At 32.8% G+C, this 23056-nt stretch overlaps 1 protein-coding gene across 1 annotated transcript in view; it reads right to left on the bottom strand.

Annotated features, from left to right (window-relative positions):
- Positions 1 to 22069, bottom strand: part of SHOC1 (shortage in chiasmata 1) — a 100233-nt gene extending 78164 nt beyond the window's left edge. The window contains exons 1-7 of the mRNA XM_063082574.1: positions 22025 to 22069; positions 19618 to 19741; positions 14993 to 15080; positions 11898 to 12082; positions 5116 to 5281; positions 4805 to 4913; positions 3222 to 3381 (exon numbers count right to left, since the gene is read on the bottom strand). Coding sequence (XP_062938644.1) covers positions 3222 to 3381; positions 4805 to 4913; positions 5116 to 5281; positions 11898 to 12082; positions 14993 to 15080; positions 19618 to 19741; positions 22025 to 22069 — 877 coding nt within the window. The remainder of the gene's footprint in view (positions 1 to 3221; positions 3382 to 4804; positions 4914 to 5115; positions 5282 to 11897; positions 12083 to 14992; positions 15081 to 19617; positions 19742 to 22024) is intronic.
- Positions 22070 to 23056: the final 987 nt, after the last annotated feature.

Below are 23056 nucleotides of genomic sequence, written 5' to 3'. Positions count from 1 at the left end.
TACCCACCAAAAAAATATAATACTTAGGAATTGAGTTAACCAAGGAGGTCAAAAATCTCTATAATGAGAACTACAAACCACTGCTGAGAGAAATTAGAGAGGATACAAGAAGATGGAAAGATATCCCATGCTCTTGGATTGGAAGAATCAATATAGTGAAAATGTCCATACTGCCCAAAGTGATATACAAATCCAATGCAATCCCCATCAAAATTCCAATGACATTTTTCTCAGAAATGGAAAAAACTATCCAGTCATTTATATGGAACAATAAAAGACCATGCATAGCCAAAGCAATGCTGAGCAAAAAAAATAAAGCTGGAGGCATAACACTACCTGACTTAAGCTATACTACAAAGCGATAATAACCAAAACAGTATGGTACTGGCATAAAAACAGACACACTGACCAATGGAATAGAATAGAGAATCCAGAAATCAACCCACACACTTACTGCCATCTGATCTTTGACAAAGGCACCAAGCCTATTCACTGGGGAAGGGACTGCCTCTTCAGCAAATGGTGCTGGGATAACTGGATATCCATATGCAAGAGAATGAAACTAGATCCATACCTCTCACCATATACTAAAATCAACTCAAAATGGATTAAGGATTTAAATATACACCCTGAAACAATAAAACTTCTTAAAGAAAACATAGGAGAAACACTTCAGGAAATAGGACTGGACACAGACTTCATGAATACGACCCCAAAAGCACGGGCAACCAAAGGAAAAATAAACAAATGGGATTATATCAAACTGAAAAGCTTCTGCACAGCAAAAGAAACAATTAACAGAGTTAAAAGGCAACCAACAGAGTGGGAGAAAATATTTGCAAAATATACATCTGACAAAGGATTAATATCCAGAATATATAAGGAACTCAAACAACTTTACAAGAAGAAAACAAGCAACCCAATTAAAAAATGGGCAAAAGAGCTAAGTAGCCATTTCTCTAAGGAAGATATACAAATGGCCAACAGACATATGAAAAAATGCTCAACATCACTCAGCATCCGGGAAATGCAAATCAAAACCACACTGAGATACCATCTAACCCCAGTTAGGATGGCTAAAATCCAAAAGACTCTGAACGATAAATGCTGGCGAGGTTGCGGAGAAAAAGGAACTCTCATACACTGTTGGTGGGACTGCAAAATGGTGCAGCCTCTATGGAAAATGGTATGGAGGTTCCTCAAACAATTGCAGATAGATCTACCATACGACCCAGCTATCCCACTGTTGGGAATATACCCAGAGGAACGGAAATCATCAAGTCGAAGGTATACCTGTTCCCCAATGTTCATTGCAGCACTCTTTACAATAGCCAAGAGTTGGAACCAGCCCAAATGTCCATCATCAGAAGAGTGGATACGGAAAATGTGGTACATCTACAGAATGGAATACTACTCAGCTATAAAAACGAATGAAATACTGCCATTTGCAACAACATGGATGGACCTTGAGAGAATTATATTAAGTGAAACAAGTCAGGCACAGAAAGAGAAATACCACATGTTCTCACTTATTGGTGGGAGCTAAAAATTAATATATAAATTTACACACACACACACACACAAAACCCGGGGCGGGGGGGGGAAGAAGATATAACAACCACAATTACTTGAAGTTGATAGACAAGCAAACAGAAAGGACATTGTTGGGGGGGAGGGGGGAGGGAGAAGGGAGGAAGGTTTTCGTGATGGGGAGCAATAATCAGCCACAATGTATATCGACAAAATAAAATTAAAAAAATAAAATAAATAAAATAAATAAATAAATTTTTAAAAAAAAAAGATAATATGAATCTTTCCATGAACTTTTTGAAGTACTCTCACATGTGTGCACAAAAACTTGTACATGAATGTTCATAGTAGGATTATTTATAATATAATAGCTAAAGGGTAGAAACAACCCAAATGCCCATCAACAGATATGTATAGATAAACAAAATGTGATATATCCATACAATGGAATATTGTTTGGCCATAAAAAGGAATGAAGTACTGATATATAATATCAATAAACTTGAAAATATTATGCTAAGTGGAAGAAGCCAGTCACAGAAAAACTGCATATTATGATTCCATTTTTATCAAATGTCCAGAATAGGCAAATCCATAGTTTTTTGTTTGTTTGTTTGTTTGTTTACCATTTGATTGTGGGAAATAGGGAGGGAGCTATTGCTTGAGATATCTTTGTAGCAGGTAACTGTATTGCTGTACTAAACAGTTTTATTGTTGTTATTGTCACAACCCAATGTACCTAAGACATGCCCACTCTCTGTCCTTTCCATAGTTTGCATAATTTCCCTTGTTAGAAGTCTTCTTTTGCAAATGACTCTGTTTTGCTTACTTAGTACAACATCCAAGCCAAATGAAGGTTGGGAGTGTAACAGTATAATCACTTAGTTAAGTCACTTGTCCTTTCCATTAGCAATTTTAGAGTTTAGATTTGTGTCCTGCTAACAAGCCCAAAGTCCAAATATATTTTTAAGCTCTGGTATGGATTTGATCCATTTTCTCAGGTTGGCTTTTTATTTCTTTGTCTTGTCTTGTAGGCTGATTAGTAATTCCCTTGATATAGTTTTATCTGCAAGAATTCCTTCAAGTCTGTAGTCTGCTGATGGCAAGCACCTCCGTTCACAATGGATATCACAGATTCCCTTTCCATTCTTCCCTGATATTATATATCTTTGATAATTTCAAATGGAATCTATGAAAGAGCAGTTAAATATTTGGGCTCAAATTTTCATTAAAAATAACTCAATAATATTTACTAAGACTAACGAGATGAAACCATCTAAATTCTAGGTTACAATTCTCCTAGTGATTTCATGAATCCTTACACTGAGCCCCTAACTGCGAGTCTCTTCATAGTTAACTAAAGTCAGTATAGAAGTTGATAGTGCTTTCATTGTATATAAGAAAAAAACCCTTTAAAAAATTAGTATAGTAATAGGTATTTTAGCTTTATTTGTATAACTATCTTGAAGTAGTTATATTAATTTCATAGAAGTTTTAAGCCTGGAACGTAGCATAAAGAGAATGACAATGAGAAAAGAGTCTCATCAATAATAATTCTGAGATTTCAACATGTAACCTCCAGAACATTTTACAAACTCTGGAGGTTCAGAGAATTCTTTAATGAACAAGAACGCTGTAACAAACATTATTAAGTGGTTTTTAAAGTAACACATTTAAAAATTAATTCTCACCTCTTTTGAAAAGCTTTTCATTTTCATCTACATAATTTATTATTGCTGGCATTAAGTTTAATGACTCCTTCAGTTCTGGGAGTGCTGGAATATCAATTTCTGGTCTGAGACTTGTAGATATTAAGAATTCATCCTCATCCTCAATAGGACAAATTGATGGCTGAAATAATATATAGTTACAAGAAGTTTTTAGGGAGGTTTTCCAAATAAATATTTTTGAATTCATAAATGGATATATTTGCTTAAATGGTATACTAAATTTTAAACTAAACTCATACTCAAAATTTCTAATTCTATACATACTTTTGGGAAACAGAAGTGTAGCAGCCTTTCAAATATATATTCTATTAAAAGCAACGTTCTCTCTGAGTAATGTCTTTTATGGTCACTCATTACATTAATGACGTACAATATCCCTAGTTGCAGAAATATCTTCCTTTCGGCTAATAGCAAATTTTAAAAATTGTAAATTAAAAATAATCACTGCAGCACAGGAGAGATGGTAATAGGGGAGAAGTGAAAAGAGATTATGCAATGGAATGGATCTTTACTGCACTCTATGGAATATTTCTCTTTTATTCCTACAGAACTAGATTCCTCAACAAGTGAGACTGACTACCTGCACAACTCTCAGAGTTAAAAGGGGAGGGGCAAAGGAAATGGAGGAAAGGGGCCAATAGGTGAATTAATATTCCTACCATCATGTTAAATTTTTAATTGTAAGGAAATCCTTTAAGTGCCTTAAGTCCACTATATGTATGTCCTTTGAATATATTAAGAAAAACCTCAAATATAAAAACATTTTTAGTTGTCTTCAAAAAAAACATTTAAGTAAATTTGTGAATGCATCTAATGTATACGGGCCTAGATTTTTGAGCTTGTTAAACTGCAAAAAGTTATGTGCATTCTCAACTGCTAGAATTCTTTACATATTAACATCATAACAATTTTGTGTGCTATTAGAACTGTATGCTCAAACTTCTTTGAGAATTTTGACGTTTAATATACAAGGATGCTATTTTCCTTATTAAACACAGGCAGCACCTAAAATTCAGTCTTGGACTATTTATATTTTTACTACTTCAATAAGGTATCTTCTGTTATAGCTCAAGTATTATCTGTTTTGTGCACAGCTCACATACAAACATTTCTAACTCCAGTCTTCAATTTTTAAAGTAGACATGACTACTTAATTCACTACACCTTGTATATTGATTAGGATTATCGGGAGAGGTTTTAAAATTCCCTATATCTGGGCTGCACATCTGGCCAATTAAATCATAATATATCTGGATAGGACCCAAGCTTCAACATTTTTTTATTTTTATATATACTTTTATTTTATGTAGGAATCAGACTTCTCAGTTTCAATATATTTTTTTTAAACTCCCCAGGTAATTCTAATGTGCAGCCAATGCTGAGAATCACTACTTAGAAGTAAATTTGACTCCTTAATTGATATACATTCAAACTATTATCAAATCTTTTAAATCTGATAATTGTAGACAATGTGTATTATTAAAATTTATAGACATGTGCTTTATTACTTTTATAAAAATATTATTGAAAGCAAATGTTACAACTTCATGTAAACCTACTGTGTCTTCTAGTTTCTCCTGACAAAAGTTCTCTTTATCCATATAAAAATCTTTCACATAAACTTCCAAATCTCCTTGAAAAGAGTAACTTTCCCTTAAAAACAAAACAACATTAATTAGTATTTACTAAAAGCAAATTACATACTCAATGTAGCCAGCCAAAACACATAACAATTAAAACTGAAGTTGAGGTAAAGCAATAGCAAAATATTATTATTGATAACATCTAAACCTGTGATCAGACAAAGAATATATTCTCCTCTTGAAAAAACTTACAGCATTGAACAATTACGTACCTGAAAAACTTAGCTTCTGTGAAGGTCTGAGCTTTGAAATCTAAAAGGGGGTCCTTTACCAAAAATGGTTTTAGTTTACTCAAGAGAGTTTGCGAAGTTGGTAGCTGACTTTTATAGGCCATCGAATTATCTAGAAAAATTATTTCTTCCTCATCAATAAATAAATCTGAAAATAAGAAATATAAAGAAGTAAGAAAAAAATCTGAAGGTTATATAAAGGAGTCTGGATAATTACTATAATCAGTCATTAGACACAGCTGGGTTTTTCAAACACATTTTTAATTCTTTAGTTCTTCATTATACTATGCATACAAAGTATGTAGCATAGCACTGGAACATAGGCAAATGCTCAATAAATTTTAATATTACTTAATACACTGAGCAATAGCCCAATATCCTGAAAGAGTTGCAGTGGACATACTCTACCAAAAAAGATCAGTTTTACCAATGGAGGAAAATATCTTGTGGTCTTATTCAAAATACAGAAGTAGCCTAGGCAAAATTTTAAAGGAATAAAAACATTTGACTTTTGCAACCCTGGTCTTCTCTTCTCTGCATCATTTTACCTCTTAAGGTCTCTAGTTCATCCCCTAGAGACTCAGACATGAAGGAAATAGAGATGGTCTACAGAGCCTATGAATGAGACTCTGATTCTATCATTCTAAAATTATTCATATATGGTTGCTTTAAAATTAATTATAATGAAAGTTATATAGCAACGTATCTACTTGGGAGGTGTAATAGACCTTACATATTAAGAGACACTACTGCTAACAGATAACTTTGCTGGGATAAATTTCTCCTCTCTATCCCCACCCTGCCATGTTTGGGTTACATTTAGAATCTTGGCTAACTGTATGAGAGCTTTAACAGTTTCTGAGCCAGGACTGGGAACATAAAACCTGCCTCTATTCTTCAATATATTCCTGAGTGGAAAGAGAAAAAGCAAAATGTAAGCTCAGATGAAGAACTACTCAGAAAGCCAAGCTTCCCAAAGTGAAAGCCACCTTGATGAAGGAGCAATGGTCTGTTGCTCTGGGTAGTAACTTTTCAGTTAATTGATGGTAGATTGGCATGAGAGAGAAACAGTATGGAGTTTTCAAGTAGTGATGTCTCCCATCACTATCTAATTGATATGCATACGCCTAATAAATATGTAGTGTAAGGCAGGAAGCCAGGAAACATCCCTTTGCCGGGTGCTAACTGGAAATGCCAAGAGAATGTGTGATATAAACTAGCCTCCTAAGAGATTGGTTATCTGAACCTGTTAAGTTCCTGATGATCTCATGGCCAAAACCTTCCCATGAGACACCAAAGAAAACTAGTCAACCAATTCCTTTTCTAAGGAGTGTGTATATGAGAAAGTTAGAATTGGTTTGTTCGTATAATCCATTCTGTAAGTATTAATGAAGTCATATTAATAGTAAAAACCCAAATGGCTTTAGTTTATATCCCCATATCCACCTTCCATGTCCAAACACAGATTGTCCAGCCATGTTCCCTACCTAAAGCCTCATTCTGATATTTCTGGGAGTACATGGGGACATTTCACATCAGTTATGAGATCTTGTTTTCCAACTACTCTTTTTTGAAGGAACCACTTGAGGGCAGCATCACACAACAACCAGTGTTCTTTGTATTTATACTTCCTTATATTCTTACTGCTATACGGCATTCCTGGAATTCCTTCTTTATTACAACTACTATGTGCATTACTCTGTGCTTTCCTCTATTGTAGAGGAGCATTAAATTGTCACCAGGAAACAAAATTTTGGCTAGTTAACTATGAAAAAAGCAGAAAAAAAGAGGTATACTGATAGGAAAAAAGACAGATTTACTTGCAGAAGATAGTTTTGTATATCTATCTAGAAAACCCAAGATAACTGAATGAAAATAAAGGAGTTCACTAAGGTGCCTAATAATTATAAAAATTAATCGTTTATAACATATAGAAATCTAGTCATAAAAATTAATAGAAAAAACATTCATAATGGTCACCAATATATGAAATATCAAGAAATAAACATAACAAAAAAGTTATATGGAGGAAACTATAAAACTTTACTGAGGACCATTTAAAAAGAGCAATTTGAAGAAAAGGCAAGATAAAACATTTTCCTGGCTAGCAAGACTAACTACGATAAAAGAATAAGGATCCCAATACCATTTCAATTTCTCAAGAAGTCTGTTTTGAAACTTGGAAAATTGATTACAAAGTAAATCTGGAAGAATAAAGATATAAGAGTAGAAAAAAATAACAAAAAAGAGGATACTGTTAATAAGTGTTACAGTTAAATATTAAATAGTTAAAACCATGATACTGACACAATAATAAGCAAAACAGAACATAATAGAAAATCCAGAAACAAACTCTAATGTGGATAAGAACTTAGTATATGATGTAAGTGGCATTTCTAATCAGTGGTAAAAAAAAGGATTTTTCTATAAATGATATTGAGACAACTGCATAAACATTAGTAAAAAAATACTTTTTATTCCTACTTTTAAACATATACCAAAATCTGAACTAAAACCTTACAAAACCTTAAAGAAAATACAAATAAACATTTATCTAATTAAGGAATAATTATCTAAGTATAAAAGCAATGAAAGAAACCATGAAGGAAAATACAGACAGAACCGGTTAGGTTCAAATTAAATACATTTGGAGTTATTGATACCATTACATATAAAGATAAAATATATGAATAGAAAAACAGACAAAAGAGAAAGAATCATGTCAGAAAAGAAAAAGATGCAGATAGCCAATAAAGACCAGTAATTTTAAAAATGCAAGTAAATATATAATTTTTTGCCCATTATATTGGTTTAACTGTATTACCACAATATCAGCAGTAATATACCCGATGATGATGAGGTGGCATGAAAAGGGTATTAGCATGCCACGCTAAAAAAATACTTATACCAAACAATTCAATTTCCAGGAATTCATTCTAAAGAAATAATTCAAAATGAGAACATACAGTTATGAACATATTTGAAATTAAAAATATTAGTGCTCTCAAATTGGGAAGTATGTGATACATACACAAGATTAAAAACTGCAGTCATTACAAGCCATGCTTTTGAAGAAATCTTAAGCATATAGTGAAATGTTCCCAAGATAATGTTAACATTTAAAAATAATATAATGCATATGCAGTATGATCAAAATAGTAAAATAGTTCATCTTTGGATTACAGGATCATTAGGTTTTAGTAAAGGAGCATTCTATATATTTAAGATGTAGGTATCTTAGCATACATAGAAAAATGTTGATAAAATTCAATCCTCATTCATGATTAAAAGCTGTTAGCAGACTAGGAACATAAGAAATCCTCCTCACCTAATAAAGGAAAAGCTGCTAACATTTCACCATTGAAATGGTGCATTCTTAACACCTCACTATTGAAATGTTAGAATGATTTCCTTTATTGTAAGGAAAAAGACAAGGATGGCACTATCACTGCTTCTATTGAACAATGTACTGGAGGTCCTAATCAGCACAGTAAGACAAAAAAAAAAAAAGATATAAATATTGCAAAGTAAAAAACAAGATGACCATTATTCACAGACAATGTGATTTTTGTACGTTACAATTATTAGAATTAATTACTGGAATCAATAAAAAAGTTTAAGAGCTGGGTGAGATAAGAGCACTACAAAATTAACTGCCTTTGTTAAACATAAGCAATAAACAGAAAACTTGATTTAGAAATATAATGGCAGCTAAAAAATAGTACTTTAATAAAGTAAAATAAAGTACTAAAATAAAATAATAAATCTTATAAAAGACATGTAACATCTTTACGTAGAAAATTTTTAAATGTTTTAAAAAAAGATATATAACATCTTTATGAAGAAAAATTTTAAACATTGTTGAAAGACATTAAAGAAAACCTCAGTAAATGAACAACGGGAGATCCAGGAAGAGTGAACAGGAGAAACCTGAAGGAAAGAATTTATCAAAGAAATAATTCAAGAAAATTTCTCAAAATTGAAGTGCGTGAGTATATAGATTGGAAGGGTACATAAAGTGCCCAGTCTAACGTATGAAATAAGACACACCATTGTGAAATTTCAGAACACTGGGGGGAAAAATCATTAATGTTTTCAGAATGAAAAGGAGATCATGTAAAAATACTTAGGAATCACTGGAGCCCCTACCACAGCTCCTGCCCACTACTCCAAAGGGCATGGGGAGGGCCAGTCCCCAAGGAGTGAGAACCCCAGAGCAGGGGCTGGAACTCACAGTCCCAAGCCTCAGTGCCCCAGCTGCACCCATGATGTGGGGCCTGCAGCAGCACAGCCCAACCTCTGACCCTGCTGACTGCACCCGGCACCGACTTTGTGTTCATTTTTCAAGAAACAATACAAATTGCTGCTTGGATTTTGAAATTTATTGTAACTGTCAGTGTAGGGACCATGTCCAGTTCCTGTTTCATTTTTAGACCAACTTGGTAAAAACGCTGCTCTTGACACCATGTCCTCTGGGAGCCTCCTCACACTTGAGGTCTAGGAAAAAGATTTTTTTAGGAATCAGAGTGGCACTGGACTTCTCAACAGCAACACCATAAGCTAGAATAAAATGGAGCAATGCCTTTAAAACTCTGAGAAAAAAAAATTATTTCTAATCTAAAATTCTAAAACTAGCCGAAATAATTAAATGTGAGGATAGAATGAAGACTTTTTGGACATGGAAGTTTTAAAAAAATTTATCTCCCATGTACCTATTGTCAGGAAGCTACAAGTGGAAGTACTCTATTGAAAGGAGGGCATAAACTGACAGCCACGAGATTGAAAAAACAGGGAAACCAATATAAGAAAGAAGTGAAAACAGTACCCAAGGATGATGGTGATAATGACTGGTTCTATAACTAAAAATCCCAGAGATGAAACTATTCATATACTTGATGTCTGAATATATTAAAAGGAGATTTAGACAACTAAGGAAGGATTTCAGGATCAAGTTCTAGTACTAAATACACAGAAAACTAAGAAAAACAGAAAATAACCATTAACTTTGTGGAATACAAGAAAGAAATCATTGAACACCACAATACTTTTTTCAGCTGTGAATAGTATTTATACAATCATAGTTCTATAAATACTGAATATTAAACCACAGTTATAACTATACTGGGAAAGTGGACAATAGGAAGTGTGGGTGTATGTGGTGTTAAGTACACAGAAGAGCAAAGACAGGTCCATCTTCATTTTCATGATTAGAAGTCAATAGGTAAAGCCTGAAACCAAAAAATCAACAAATAGCAGTATAAGCATGTCATACATAAATAAATGGTAAAAGGAGTTGAGTTTTTTGTTTTTGTTTTTTAATTCTGTTTCAAAGAGTTGAAAGCAACTGCCTCTGGAGAGTAAAAAAATGGGGTGATTGATGAAGCCAGGATTGTTGTTTCTTATTATAAACTTTAATGAACTGACTCTCTAAACTTTATTTATTTTATTTTTTTATTTTTTGAATCTCTTTAGTTTTTATTTTATTTTACTTTATTTTATTTTATTTTATTTTTGGTGGCTGGTGGGTATGGGGATCCAAACCCTTGATCTGGGTGTTACCAATACCATTCTCTAACCAAGTAAGCTAACCAGTCAGACTTACACTCCTACCCCCCATGTATTTCATAACATTGTACAACTTTATTTTTAAAAAATAAAATTATAAGTGGTGAACCATCCCTTTACATATACATACACATTATTCTATCCCCGGAAAAAAATTATATACAAAATTAGAAGAACAAATTAAGAGAAAGAAATTATAGAAGAAAATTAAAAACCATAAAATTTTCCCCCAAATCCCAAAATGACAACTTTCCCAAAACTGCACCACTTTTTAAGAGTAGATTTGGACTGAAAATTCAAGTCTTCTGACTCCAAATTCAGGCTCTTTTTACTGTATCATGCTCTCAAGTTTACTCTTTAATAAAATCAATTTCTCTCTCTACTCAAACTATAAGAGGGATTTATTTCTCTGTATATCATCACACACTGACATATTTGCCAACACTAAAAATTTTATACACAATTTATGTATTTACCTAAAAATAACAGTAAAAGAACCAGGTTATTGTTCATGTTCAAGCTATCCTATTTATTAAATGATAGTAGTAATTATATAATAGAGGCTTAAGTTCTGTAATTTAAAAAGGGAACAGGCTGTTATACCTACAAGAAAGGCAATTCTCAGCAAGTTTTTACATGGTTGAAAGAATTCAGCACCCTTTAGTAAGATGAGAGATTTGGAATATGATCTGGATAAAATATTCTTTTAATTATTATTGACAGTAAGTTTGTAAAACTGACATAATACTGAAACTATTCCATTTCTACTTTGAACTTTGGTTTCACATACATTAGATGAGATTGAAAACCTTCAGCATGTTTTGAAAAATAAAATATACCATCACTTCATAATCTAGTGATTTAATGTTACACTGGATTGCTATGTCATGAGATCTGTACACAGATGCCCATATCTTCATAGCAATATGTTGTGAGCACACTATGATCAAATCTCTGTAGGTTATTTTGAGTCCCAGCAAACTTAAACTCCAAAAATAAACCAATTTTCAAAAAAGATATTAATATGAATGAGTAAATATTTCCATTATGTGGCAAAGCTTAGAATTATAATTATGCATGTGGATATCTATATAAAACAAAAAACTTAAAAATTCTACCAAACAAAAAAACTCACTGAAATTAAAGTCTGCACATTAGTAAGAAATGTTTTATAACAATTTAAATAACAAATGTTTTACCTTGGTTTTGTGTTTGAAGTGCTGGACATTTTCCTAAACAGTTGACAGGTGTAAAGACTTCACTGTAGTCACTGTGGGTGTATAAGCCGGCTTCCTCTACTTCAGTTTGGGAGTTTGGATTTGAACTTGGAACAATTTCCTCAAATTCACAATTAATCTGGGTCACAGTTCCTGTAACTGTTTTTCTATGACATTATAAAATTACTGATTTTATGTATGTCTTATTTTTAAACATTTTAATTAGAAAATAGTACATGTTCATTGTGGGAAAATTATCAAATTCCAATGAATGCAGAAAAAAATCATCTATAGTTTGACCACTTGAGATGACTGCAAAAATTATGTAAATTTCACAATTATTTTAGAATATTTTAAAACAAATGTGAGTTCATGTATATAGTAGTATTCAGTTCTTTTCTGCTAAACAATGAAACATAAGCACACCAATCAATGTACATTAATTTCATTTTTGAATGGACAAACAAGATCTCATTGTATCAGTAAATCATAACTTATTCAACCAGTTCGCTAGTGTTGAAAATTTGTTTGTTGTAATTGTTTGCTATTATGAGCAATAATGCAAGGAACATCTTTGTGCACTTGTCTAATAATTTTCTTAAAATACATTTCCTAAAAACAGAAATGATGAGGTTAAAGGTATACAGATTTTTTAGGATATGCCACACATTGCCAAACTGCCCTTTTTTTGTATATTCAATGTCTGTTCCTCAGTATCATTATCCAGCCTTTTATAATCTGCTCTGCAAACTGGGGCTGATCTCTATGAAGCGACCAATTTCCTTTCCCTCTGGCTTCTGGTTGGGTTCAGCCAATGAGAAGCACTGGCAGGAGACCAAACGTGGGAGAGAGAAAGTTTGGGATATTATTCCTCCCAATCCTTCTTCGCTAGGCTACAGTTTGGAAGTAGCTGCACTCTTCCACCAAAGATTACATCTCATGTTAGACAGCCCTTCTCCTGTAGCTGTAGTTCTTACTAGGTTGGTAACTGCTCAATCCCCTTGTTCCTTTAAGCTTATGGTGGTAACAACTTCCTGCTGTTGCTAGTCCTGGGGACTTTTTTTTGCTCCGTTAACCTTGCCCATATTGGTATCCTAGTATATTTTAGACCTAATAATTCCCTTGTGCATACTGAAAAAACCAAAATCAATATAACGCCCCAATGTAACTGGAGAAAAAAATGAATACGCCACATCTTAAAATCATTGGTAGAAAAATTTCTAAACTTTCTCCTTTACACTTTAAGAAAATACAAGACACATGAAGAAATATTTAAACTCTCCCATGTCCATATTATTCACGAAGAGCACTGATTCCTATGTGAATCTTTATAAACTTCTGAATTTAGTGCTTACATAGCTGCTGTCTTTTTAAAAATAAATGAGGCTGACAGAGTCAGCACTTTGTAATAAAACTTAGTTCTACAGTATAGTTTTGAGAGCACCCAGTCAATTCTCTTTTCCTAAATACAAATGATCTATGAAGACCAGTGTTTCCCAGCTCTCCTCCTATCTCCCTTTCCAATATTATTCATTCTTTTTTTACTGGTGCCTCCTCTGTTTCCTATCTAACCTGTAGATGCTGGTGTTTCCCAGGTTTCCAATTTAGATTATCTTTGCTTTCTTTCCATATCATTCTTTTTGGGTAAATTCCTCTACTTCCATTCATTAATTCCCTAACTTAAGGCAAATATTCACTGAGTGTTTACAATGTGCTAACATTATTCTACATACTGGGAAAAGAGTAGTAAACAAAACAAAGTTCTTTCCCTCATGAAGCTTATCTGCTAAAATGAAGATAGACAAATAAATATATAACATAATGTCAGGTGGTAAAAAGCATACTGAATGAAATAAAACAAGATATTTGGCATTTTAATAAGATCCTCAGGTGACTCATACATAAAGTTAAGTCTGAGAGGTATTGATCCATCATCATCATACTAAGAAAGAAAGCGAGGGTCAAAAGTAAAATGACTGATTAAGTAGTTCGAACTTGACTTTTCCAGTCAAGACTTGAAATCCACATTTTTAAATTCATGGTGCAGAGCTGTTTTCACCATACCTTTCTGCTTTCTCATTGCTCAGTTTACACATGTAACAGATACTTCTTATTTGCCTCATGCCTCATAATAGACCTTATGTTGGTCATCTTATGTTATTTAATTTTTACATTGTTCATTTTTTCTATGTTTTTATATTATCTTCCTAATCTGACTTTTAAAATTCCTAGATGATAGAAATGGTATATTTGGCCTCACTGTATCCAGAGTCTAGATACATTTAAATGGCTTTTTGTTTCTTTTAAGCACAACTAAGTAAAATTTAAATTAGTTAAAACTTGAAAATGTGAATAATCACAGAATCCCTCCTGAGTCTGATTAGCACTCTGTTCTTGAAGTGAAACAACAGAGTAAATTATGTACATTTGCACTGAAATCTCTAATTTTTGTTGACATTAACAATGTAGAACAGGTTAGATGTTCTTCCTCATATTATGCTCTGTGTGCCTATTTGTCATTGTACTTCATACACTGTATTGTAATTATTTCTTTATAAATCTCTATTCCCTGTTTTCTTGCATTCTTTTAGGGTACAGACTATGTCATGTCTTTGTTTTTTTATGCTGTATCCAACACACAGGATAGTACCCGATAAATATTTGATGAATGACTAAACAAATAATAAATAACACTTTAACAAAATAGGTTAGAAAATAGCCTTAAAGCTGCATTTATACTGCAGGAAAAAAGACTGATTTTAATATAAAGGACTTTCTATAGACACTTTGTACAGAAAGTTTACTTATTGATTAAAAGCATAATAATTTCTTTGTTTCTGTGTCTTTTGCAACACAAATGCATACAGAACAGTTAAGATATTAGGGAAGGATGAAAAGATAATATAAATCACTTTTATTAGTCTCTCTTTTGTGGTTAAAATTAGGGTTCTTTCTTTAGATAAAAGAAGAAACCCTGTAAGGAGATAAAGGAAGGAATTTTCCCTCTTTAGGTATCTGGAGAACTTACTGTTCACCTTCTAGATGTAAAAGGTAAATTTGAGGTTAAGGACACATACTTCTCAAGGAAATCCTCCACAAAGAGACTTGCTTTCCATTGATCCAAGACCGAGATATCTGTCATTTCCTGAACTGAAACAGCTGAGGCTAGAAAGGAGAATGGTAAACATTAGCTTCTGGAACTTCCTTGGTACAAGGAAGCCAAACATTCACCTTTTATATTATGGTGTTATATTTATTTGTTTACAAATGTATTTTTTCCAAAGTGATACCTGATTCCAAATATTTAAATAATCATCCTCATTATTACAACCTGTTTCCCTCCCCTGCAAAACTCGAGTACAGTCAGAACAATATCACCTGAACATACCATCCTCATTTTTACAGCCTCTCTTTTGCTTATAGGGCTCTAGTATCCCAGAAAGTCCTGTTCAACAGCTCATACTATATACCTCATAAAGTCTTCATTCCAGCTCACTAGGATATATTCCCCTTGAAGGGCCATAATATTGTCATTATTATTCTGGTACTTAATCATATACAGTCTTATATTTAAAATTTTATGTATCTATAGCTTGTCTCCCAAATTAGATGCTTGGTTCCTTTAAAAGAGGTACCATATACTAGTCATATACTAGTGTCAGAATAAGCAACTGAGTACTCTATGACCAGTGTTACTTCTTACTAGTTTTGTTACCTTAAACAAATCACTTAACATCTGAGTCTGTGCTGTATTGAAAAAATATAAAAGGTTAGTGGTTAAGAGTACAGGTTCTGGAATCACTCTGCCTAGATTTTAATCCTTGTACTGCTACTTATTAACTATATGAGCATGGGTAAATCTCTTCCCTCTTTGTACCTCAGTTTCCTTATGTACAAATTAGGAATAATAATAGTCTTTTCATAGTGTTATTATAAAGATTAAATGTGATGAGACATGCAAATTGCCTAGAACGGTGTCTGAGATACTGTAAGTAGTAAATAAATTTTGGTTGTTATTGTTATTATTTTTAAAAAGAAGAAAAGGAGAAAAGAAACAGGAAGAAATGATAAGCCTGTTTTATCTCTTCTGTACTTTTAGAGCAGTATTTTGATAATATCTTATATAATAAAGACAATATCTTTATCTTATATCTAAACTGATTGAGACCTTCAATCCATTTACTCTTCCATTTTTACAATATTCATCATCCTCCTTCATGTCATCACTTCTGTTCTCATATAGTTTAGGTTCCACGGCCAATCCCATAACCACTGCCATACAAGGACTTTTGATTCCCTTGCCTCTCTTTTCCTATTTAGTATAGGAATAGTATAAGAAAACCTCTACTCTCCACTTTTTATGTATGCACACTAGAACAGCTGAAAATTATAGGGGGAAAAAATCACACAGCCTTGCTGAATAAACTCTTTTAAAATTATGAGCATAAATTTCAAATGGCCATCAAACATTCACAAGTGATAACAGTACTCCTCTAAACAAAACTGGCTTTCTCACTCTTTAAAAAATACATTCCACTCTATCAAATCTTCAGTGCTCATCCATTTGTCCAAATTTGGTCTATAACTTTATCTTTACATAGAAAATTGATATAAATAGAGAAGAACTACATCATCTTCCATCACCAGTTTTACCAACCTATTGGCATAGGTGCCTATAAACCCTGTCTTTCCACCTATACAAGGGAAGAACTATTTTGGCTCCTATTGAATATCAACTTTTCTAATTGTACTCTTGATTCTATCCTCTTTTATGCCAAAGTTATCCTTTTTCTTTCCTGCATCATCATATTCTCTTTTTACCAAGATCATTTCCATTGGCAAACAAACATTTTAGTATCTTCCCGTATCACACTAAAAAAAAAAAAATGGTACATCTAAAAAAAACAAAAACAAAAACAAAACTCTTTACCCCACTTCTCCCTTCATCTATTGCCTCATTTTTTATTTTCCTTCATAGCAAATTTCTCAAGAGTTGTCCAAATTGACTATCTCACATCCCCATTTCCCATTCTCTTCTCAACATACTCCAGTCATATTCCAATCAACCCCAATCATACATTCCAATCATATTTATAAGTAATATTCCAGTGAAACCACTCTTATCAAGCTTATCAATGACCTATATTTAGTCAAGCTAATGGTTCTCTCACTATCCTCATCTTACTTGACCTTTTAACAGGAGCCAATGCATTTGATATTTCTTCTTTCTTGAAGCACTTTCTTCTTTAGAATTCTACAACACCATACTCACCTGGTTTTCCTATCACGATTCTTAGCTTTTTACTCCTTCTTTATCAGACTTTTAACTGTTGGAGTGTTCCAGGGATCTATACTAGGTTCTCTGCTCTATCTATACACATGCTCTCAGTGACTTCATTCAGCTTCATGAGTTTACACACAGTGTACATATTGATGAATTCAATCTGAAAATCCAGCGTGTGAAGTAGACACTGTGAACTGTTTACCAACTTGTCTGAGTATGGTGAGACAAAACACCCACACACAAGGTACATGAAGTGGATTTACTACTTACAGATAGACAACAAGGGACAACAGAAGCCTAGCATCATTGTGAGCCAGTCCCCTAAGGCTCAGGAAAGCTGCTAGGGACAGATAGAGTCTTGTCTGCATGTGCCCCACTTGCACAGCAGTTGAGGGACCCCAGAAAGTAGCCTGCCCCAGACTTTATACCCTGTGGTCACAGGAATCGCTAGGCTAAAGCATTGAGGGACATAATGTTTCTAAGGACTGGAACATAGAGTGGGCTGTTCCAGCCAATTTGCTGCTTTTCTCAGGATGGTGCATTCCCAGAACATTCTACAGTTATTTTGAGAACTACAAGTGAGAAAGCGGGGAGAACTGGAACAGTTCAAGGCCATCTTGAGAACTGTCCTGCATAGCTTTGCTCAAGATTAATATAACCAATTGCCTCCTTAATGTCTCCATTTAGATACCTAATAATCTGGCCAAAGTAGAGCTATTGACTCTGGCCACAAATTGCTTCTATCAAGCCGATTTTCCTATCTTAGGAAATGGCACTGTCATCCACCCAGCTGCTCAGGTCAAAAACCTAGAAGAAATTCTTTATTCTTTTTTTTTTTTTTAACCCCTTCATTATTGGCTGGACTTCTAATTTCAGTTTTAACCATTTCTCACATTTCCATTACTATTAGCCACCATCATCTTTTATCTAAAGTCTAGATTCACCTAGTAGTCTAGATTCTGAACCACTACAATAGCTTCCTGATTGATTTCTCTGCCTCTACTCTAGACTCTCAATTCCTACCCTTTCCATCCTCCAGACAACCAGATGACCAAATCAGGTTACATCACTCCCTTTCTTAAAGTTGTGCAGTTATTTCTCACATCAGTAATTGTCTTAGTTGGTTTGGGCTGCTATAACAAAAATACCATAGACTGAGTGGCTCAAACAATAAACATTTATTTCTCACAGCTCTGGAGGCTGGGAAGTCCAAGATCAAAGTGCTGGCAGAATCCATGTCTGGTGAAGGCCCACTTCTGGGTTCACAGACACCATCTTCTCATTGTGTCCTCACATGGCAGAAAGGGCAAGGGAGCTCTTTGGGGGTCTCTTTTATAAGTGTCCTAATCCCATTCAAGAGGGCTCCATTTTCATGACCTAATCACCTCCCAAAGTCCCCACTTACAAACATTGGGAATTAGGTTTCAACACACGAATTTTGGGGGGACATAAACATCCAGTCTATTGCATCCATAATATAAATTAATAAGTAGATAAACTCCATCTTATGGCCTACAAAGCCTTATATCATTCAAAAACTGTCTGCTTCTCAGATCACCCCTTTTCCATTTTCCAGTCACAATTGCCTAATTTTCTGGTCCTTACACATAAGTTCATTCTTCAGTTAGGAACTTTGCATTTGCTTGAGAGGCTTTTTCCCTATATCTTTTCATGATTGTTGCCTTCTTATCATTCAGGTCTCAACTCAAATGTCCACCTCTTCACAAAGGTCCTTCCCAAACCACGTTAGGAAATAGTACTCCCTACTCCTGAAATTTGATATCTCATTATATTATTGTGTCTTCTCTATACATTTATCAATACCAGACATTAGTTTATATATTTAATGGTTGTATTGCTGCATCCTCCTTACCAATCTGAAAACTCATTAAGGGCAGGGAGTATTTCTATGTCTTATTAGTAACTGTGTCCTCAGTACCTATAATAGAGTCTGATAAGTAATATATTCTAAATTAGTGTTGCTAACTGACATGACTCCTCTAAGAAGGCTATATCTTTCCTAGTCCATGACTTGATAAAAGCAAAAAAATGGTATTTTATACATATACTTAAAAATAATTTTAAATTCAGTGTATCATTACAACTTAAAGTAGCTCTCATATGGTCAAGAATAACCCTATTATAATAAAACAAATAATCACAGTGTTAAAATATTTTGAGACTTCATCATCTACATATCTTTTATTTGTTTTATTCATATCTAGTATAAGCTTTCCACTTCCTTACTTAGTCATCTAAATTCCATAATAAAAATATTAATTAGTAAACTTCTTGAAATTCTTATATGAATAAATGCAATGAATTTTTATTTAGTGAATAAAGCACTGCATTTTTTACAGTGATAAATTCTGAAATAATTTTTAAAACATATTTTTGAGAAATAAAAACAAAACATACCTCTTGTCCATGGCCTCCTAAATGTATTATCAATAACTCCTGCATGAGAATTTTCATCTTGATATAAACATGAAGGGATTCGAAGCAATAAAGCATCTCTGCAAAACTTCTTTCTAACTACATTCTGTGTAAGAAAATAAGATTACAAAACCTTCTGGCATATTCTATTTATCTATCAATATTCAAAATGTTAAATTTCTCTGTTATTTGAAACATATTATTTTTCTTTAAATAATGCTCATTGCAAAATACCAAATAAAACAGAATCACATACTTGAGAAAGTCAAGGTACAGTAATAGTTTGGTGTTTTCTTCCCACAGATTTTTTTTCTAGTTTAGGCTAAAATATGTGTGTGTGTATTTGACAAAAAATGTCTCACATCATCTTTTATCATTTATCAATGATAAAAATCAAGCTTTTTTTTCACTAAACAGTACTCACATAATGAGGCTGTCTTAACTTTTGCTTTCTACATCTTTACATTATTTCACCTGTTACAACCAGCAAATATGTTTCTAATTTAAAAATATATTTCTAATAAAGAAAATTGTTTTTTAAAGGAATGTTAAAGCAGTTAAGTAAACTTGTAAATCAAAGTTCTCTCTAATTTGGCTCTCCCTTTACTTTCCAACTTTATCTCCCATTATTCAGTTCTCTTGAAATAGACTACTCTCTTCACTACCTCCCTTAACATTCAGCAGTCATTCCCTCATGAACACTGTGGTCTACCGTATACCTCTAAAAATGCCTTGCTATTCTTCTCTAGCTATCAAAATCCTACTATCTTTCAAGGCCCGTCTTAAGCAATATCTCCTCTGAGAAGCCTTTCTCCATTGACTCTAACTTCCCACTGAACTGATTATTCAAACAAATGATAGTTTTTTACTTTATTTTCCAAGAGTTTTATGCCTGCTGAAGGTGTTATATGAAATAAGAGGTTCTCATTATCCAAGAAAAAATGATACAGAGAAAAGATCATTTAAGGTAATTTATATAAAATAAAGACCAGAGGTTCAGAGTAAATAGAAAAAAAGCTTGATAGTATGTTATCTAAAAAACTGAAATAAAGTTATGAAAAGTAAGCTTTATATCTAACAAAATTTTGTTTAAAATTAAGCTTATAACTATAGTTGCTTTTTGTCTTAATTTTCCCACAAATTGTATTATATGATAATAAGCATGATATTAGTTATTACTTCACCTTTGATCATCAAAAAAGTATTTTTAGAAACTATCTGAGAATTTTCCCAAGGCATCTCTGACTCTTTTGATATTGAAACCATTCTTTTCCCCTCATCTGTAAACTGATCTAATTTTGCAACATTATCATTTGATAATAGCTTTACTTGCTATTTGAGTGGTTCTTCAACACTGTTTCATGAACTTTACAAAGTCCTGCATCTTCTGCAAGATTTGCCATTGATTATTAATATATGAGGGTACTTTAAAAAGTTCATGGAAAAATAGAATTGAAAGATAATATGAATCTTTCCGTAAACTTTTTGAAGTACCCTTGTATTTGTATTATATCACAAGCTGTGGTACAACAGGAAAAAACTAAGACATTATGGGCAAAGATGAAAGTATAGGTATCAATTAATTTTTCAAGTGGTCAATATATTCAGAAATAAGTCTGTGTTACAATGACTTCTGATTCCCTACCATGTACATCTTATAATTACACATTTGCTTCCTCAGTTATAAGAGAATAATGAAATTTGAAGCTGCCTATAGGCTTTTCTTATTTCCTGCAAAATGTAATACAGTTTTAATTACATTGGGGTAATTTTTCTGTCCTGGTAGATGAGGTCAATGTTATAAAAAAATATATATTTAACTTGTAAAGATCATAAGAATAATGACCTGTTCTATGACATCTACTAGGATATGAATTTCAGCTCTGACATTTGTATAAGCTATTTAACTTTTCTGAACATTTGCTTCATAACCTGTGAAACTGTAAAACCTGTATAAGAATAGTATCTACCTCATGGAGTAGTTATGATGATTAAATGATATAACCCATCAGAAAAGCAAAGTATCTGGCCCATACGTGCTGTTACTGTTATCTTATAAAGATATCTAGAACTCCTTTTTCCCTACTCCTTTTGAGAAAGATCACTCCAGATTGTCAGTAAAAATACTCCAAAGTTGCCGAGAATTTCAATTTTTTTCTTCTGTAAGCTTCAGATTCATTTTAATTGCTTATTTTAATTTAGTAATTTACTTCTAAAAGTGGCATTTTTAAGGTATATTAAAAGTGAGGAGTAATTTTATATGAATCTAAAAGTAATTAGATTAAGGGTTAATCTAATGATTACTGTAAAATGATCATATACTGAATGCAGATAACACTTTTTATATCACGATTCTTAGTAAATAGATAATAAGTCAGTAACACTCTACCTCATATAAATAGTCTATTGCACAATATTTGAATGCTGGAAACATATCTTCTTTCTTTTAAATCAGCACAAATTTTAACATCTGGAAATACAAAAATTAAAATTAAATGTTGGTAAAATAGCAAAGGCAAGAGCAGAAAGTCTCTCAATCACAATTTGGTTCTCTCATTTTAAAAAGGCTCTGAATTATAAAAATTAATTATAAAATGACATTTATTACTATGATTTTAAATCTAATATGAGAATAGCATACTGATATAAAATTATAAATTATTCATATATTTTCTCATATTGTTCAATCCATACAAATATTTAACATTTTTTTCAATAAAAAATGGTGGATTGAAATATACTTAATGGGATAATTTTGTTGCAAAAGAGGCTGGAGCTCTCAAGACTAGCAGAGTGGTTTCCCCAGGATAACCATATTTCTCAAGTGGTCTTGAAATCACATAACCAAGAGCAGAACTCTGTGTTGAAGCAGTGGAACAGGATTTGGGAAACTGTTTCCATTCTCTCTTAGAAAATAAAAAGCCTGAGTTTGGAATTTGCTAAAAGCTAGCTCATTTGGAATAAAGCATCTACGGTATATTACTAAATCATTGGATCATTACTGGTAAATCAACAAATCCATCTAATGAAGCAACAAGTAAAAATTAGAATGCTGAATTTGTCTAGGATGTTTCTTGTTTATGTGGGAACTTAAGGAATTACAACTTCAAAGTCACTCTAGAACAGAGTCCAGTTTATCAAATAGTGCTTAGTATTTTGATCATTTAAACTGTCTTGGGTAATTCACATGTAAGCTAAAGTTTCCATACAGTAGTTTTTTCAGAAATATTTTATTCAGTGAAATATACATTTTCATTCAAATGGTCTTGCCTTAGTTTCTTTATTATTTTAAGTTTGCTTAAGGTATACCTATTTCCTTATCTATGGTGAAGGTTCTGAACCAGAAGACCTGAAGATACCATCTACATTAACGGGCTATGAGTTTTCTATCCCTATTTTCAGTAATCACCAAGTTAACATT

The sequence above is a fragment of the Cynocephalus volans genome, chromosome 17 (genome assembly GCF_027409185.1).
Source record: "Cynocephalus volans isolate mCynVol1 chromosome 17, mCynVol1.pri, whole genome shotgun sequence".
Classification (NCBI taxonomy): Eukaryota; Metazoa; Chordata; class Mammalia; order Dermoptera; family Cynocephalidae; genus Cynocephalus; species Cynocephalus volans.
Note: the sequence above shows the minus strand (reverse complement) of the source record. Positions and strands in the feature narration are given on the sequence as shown.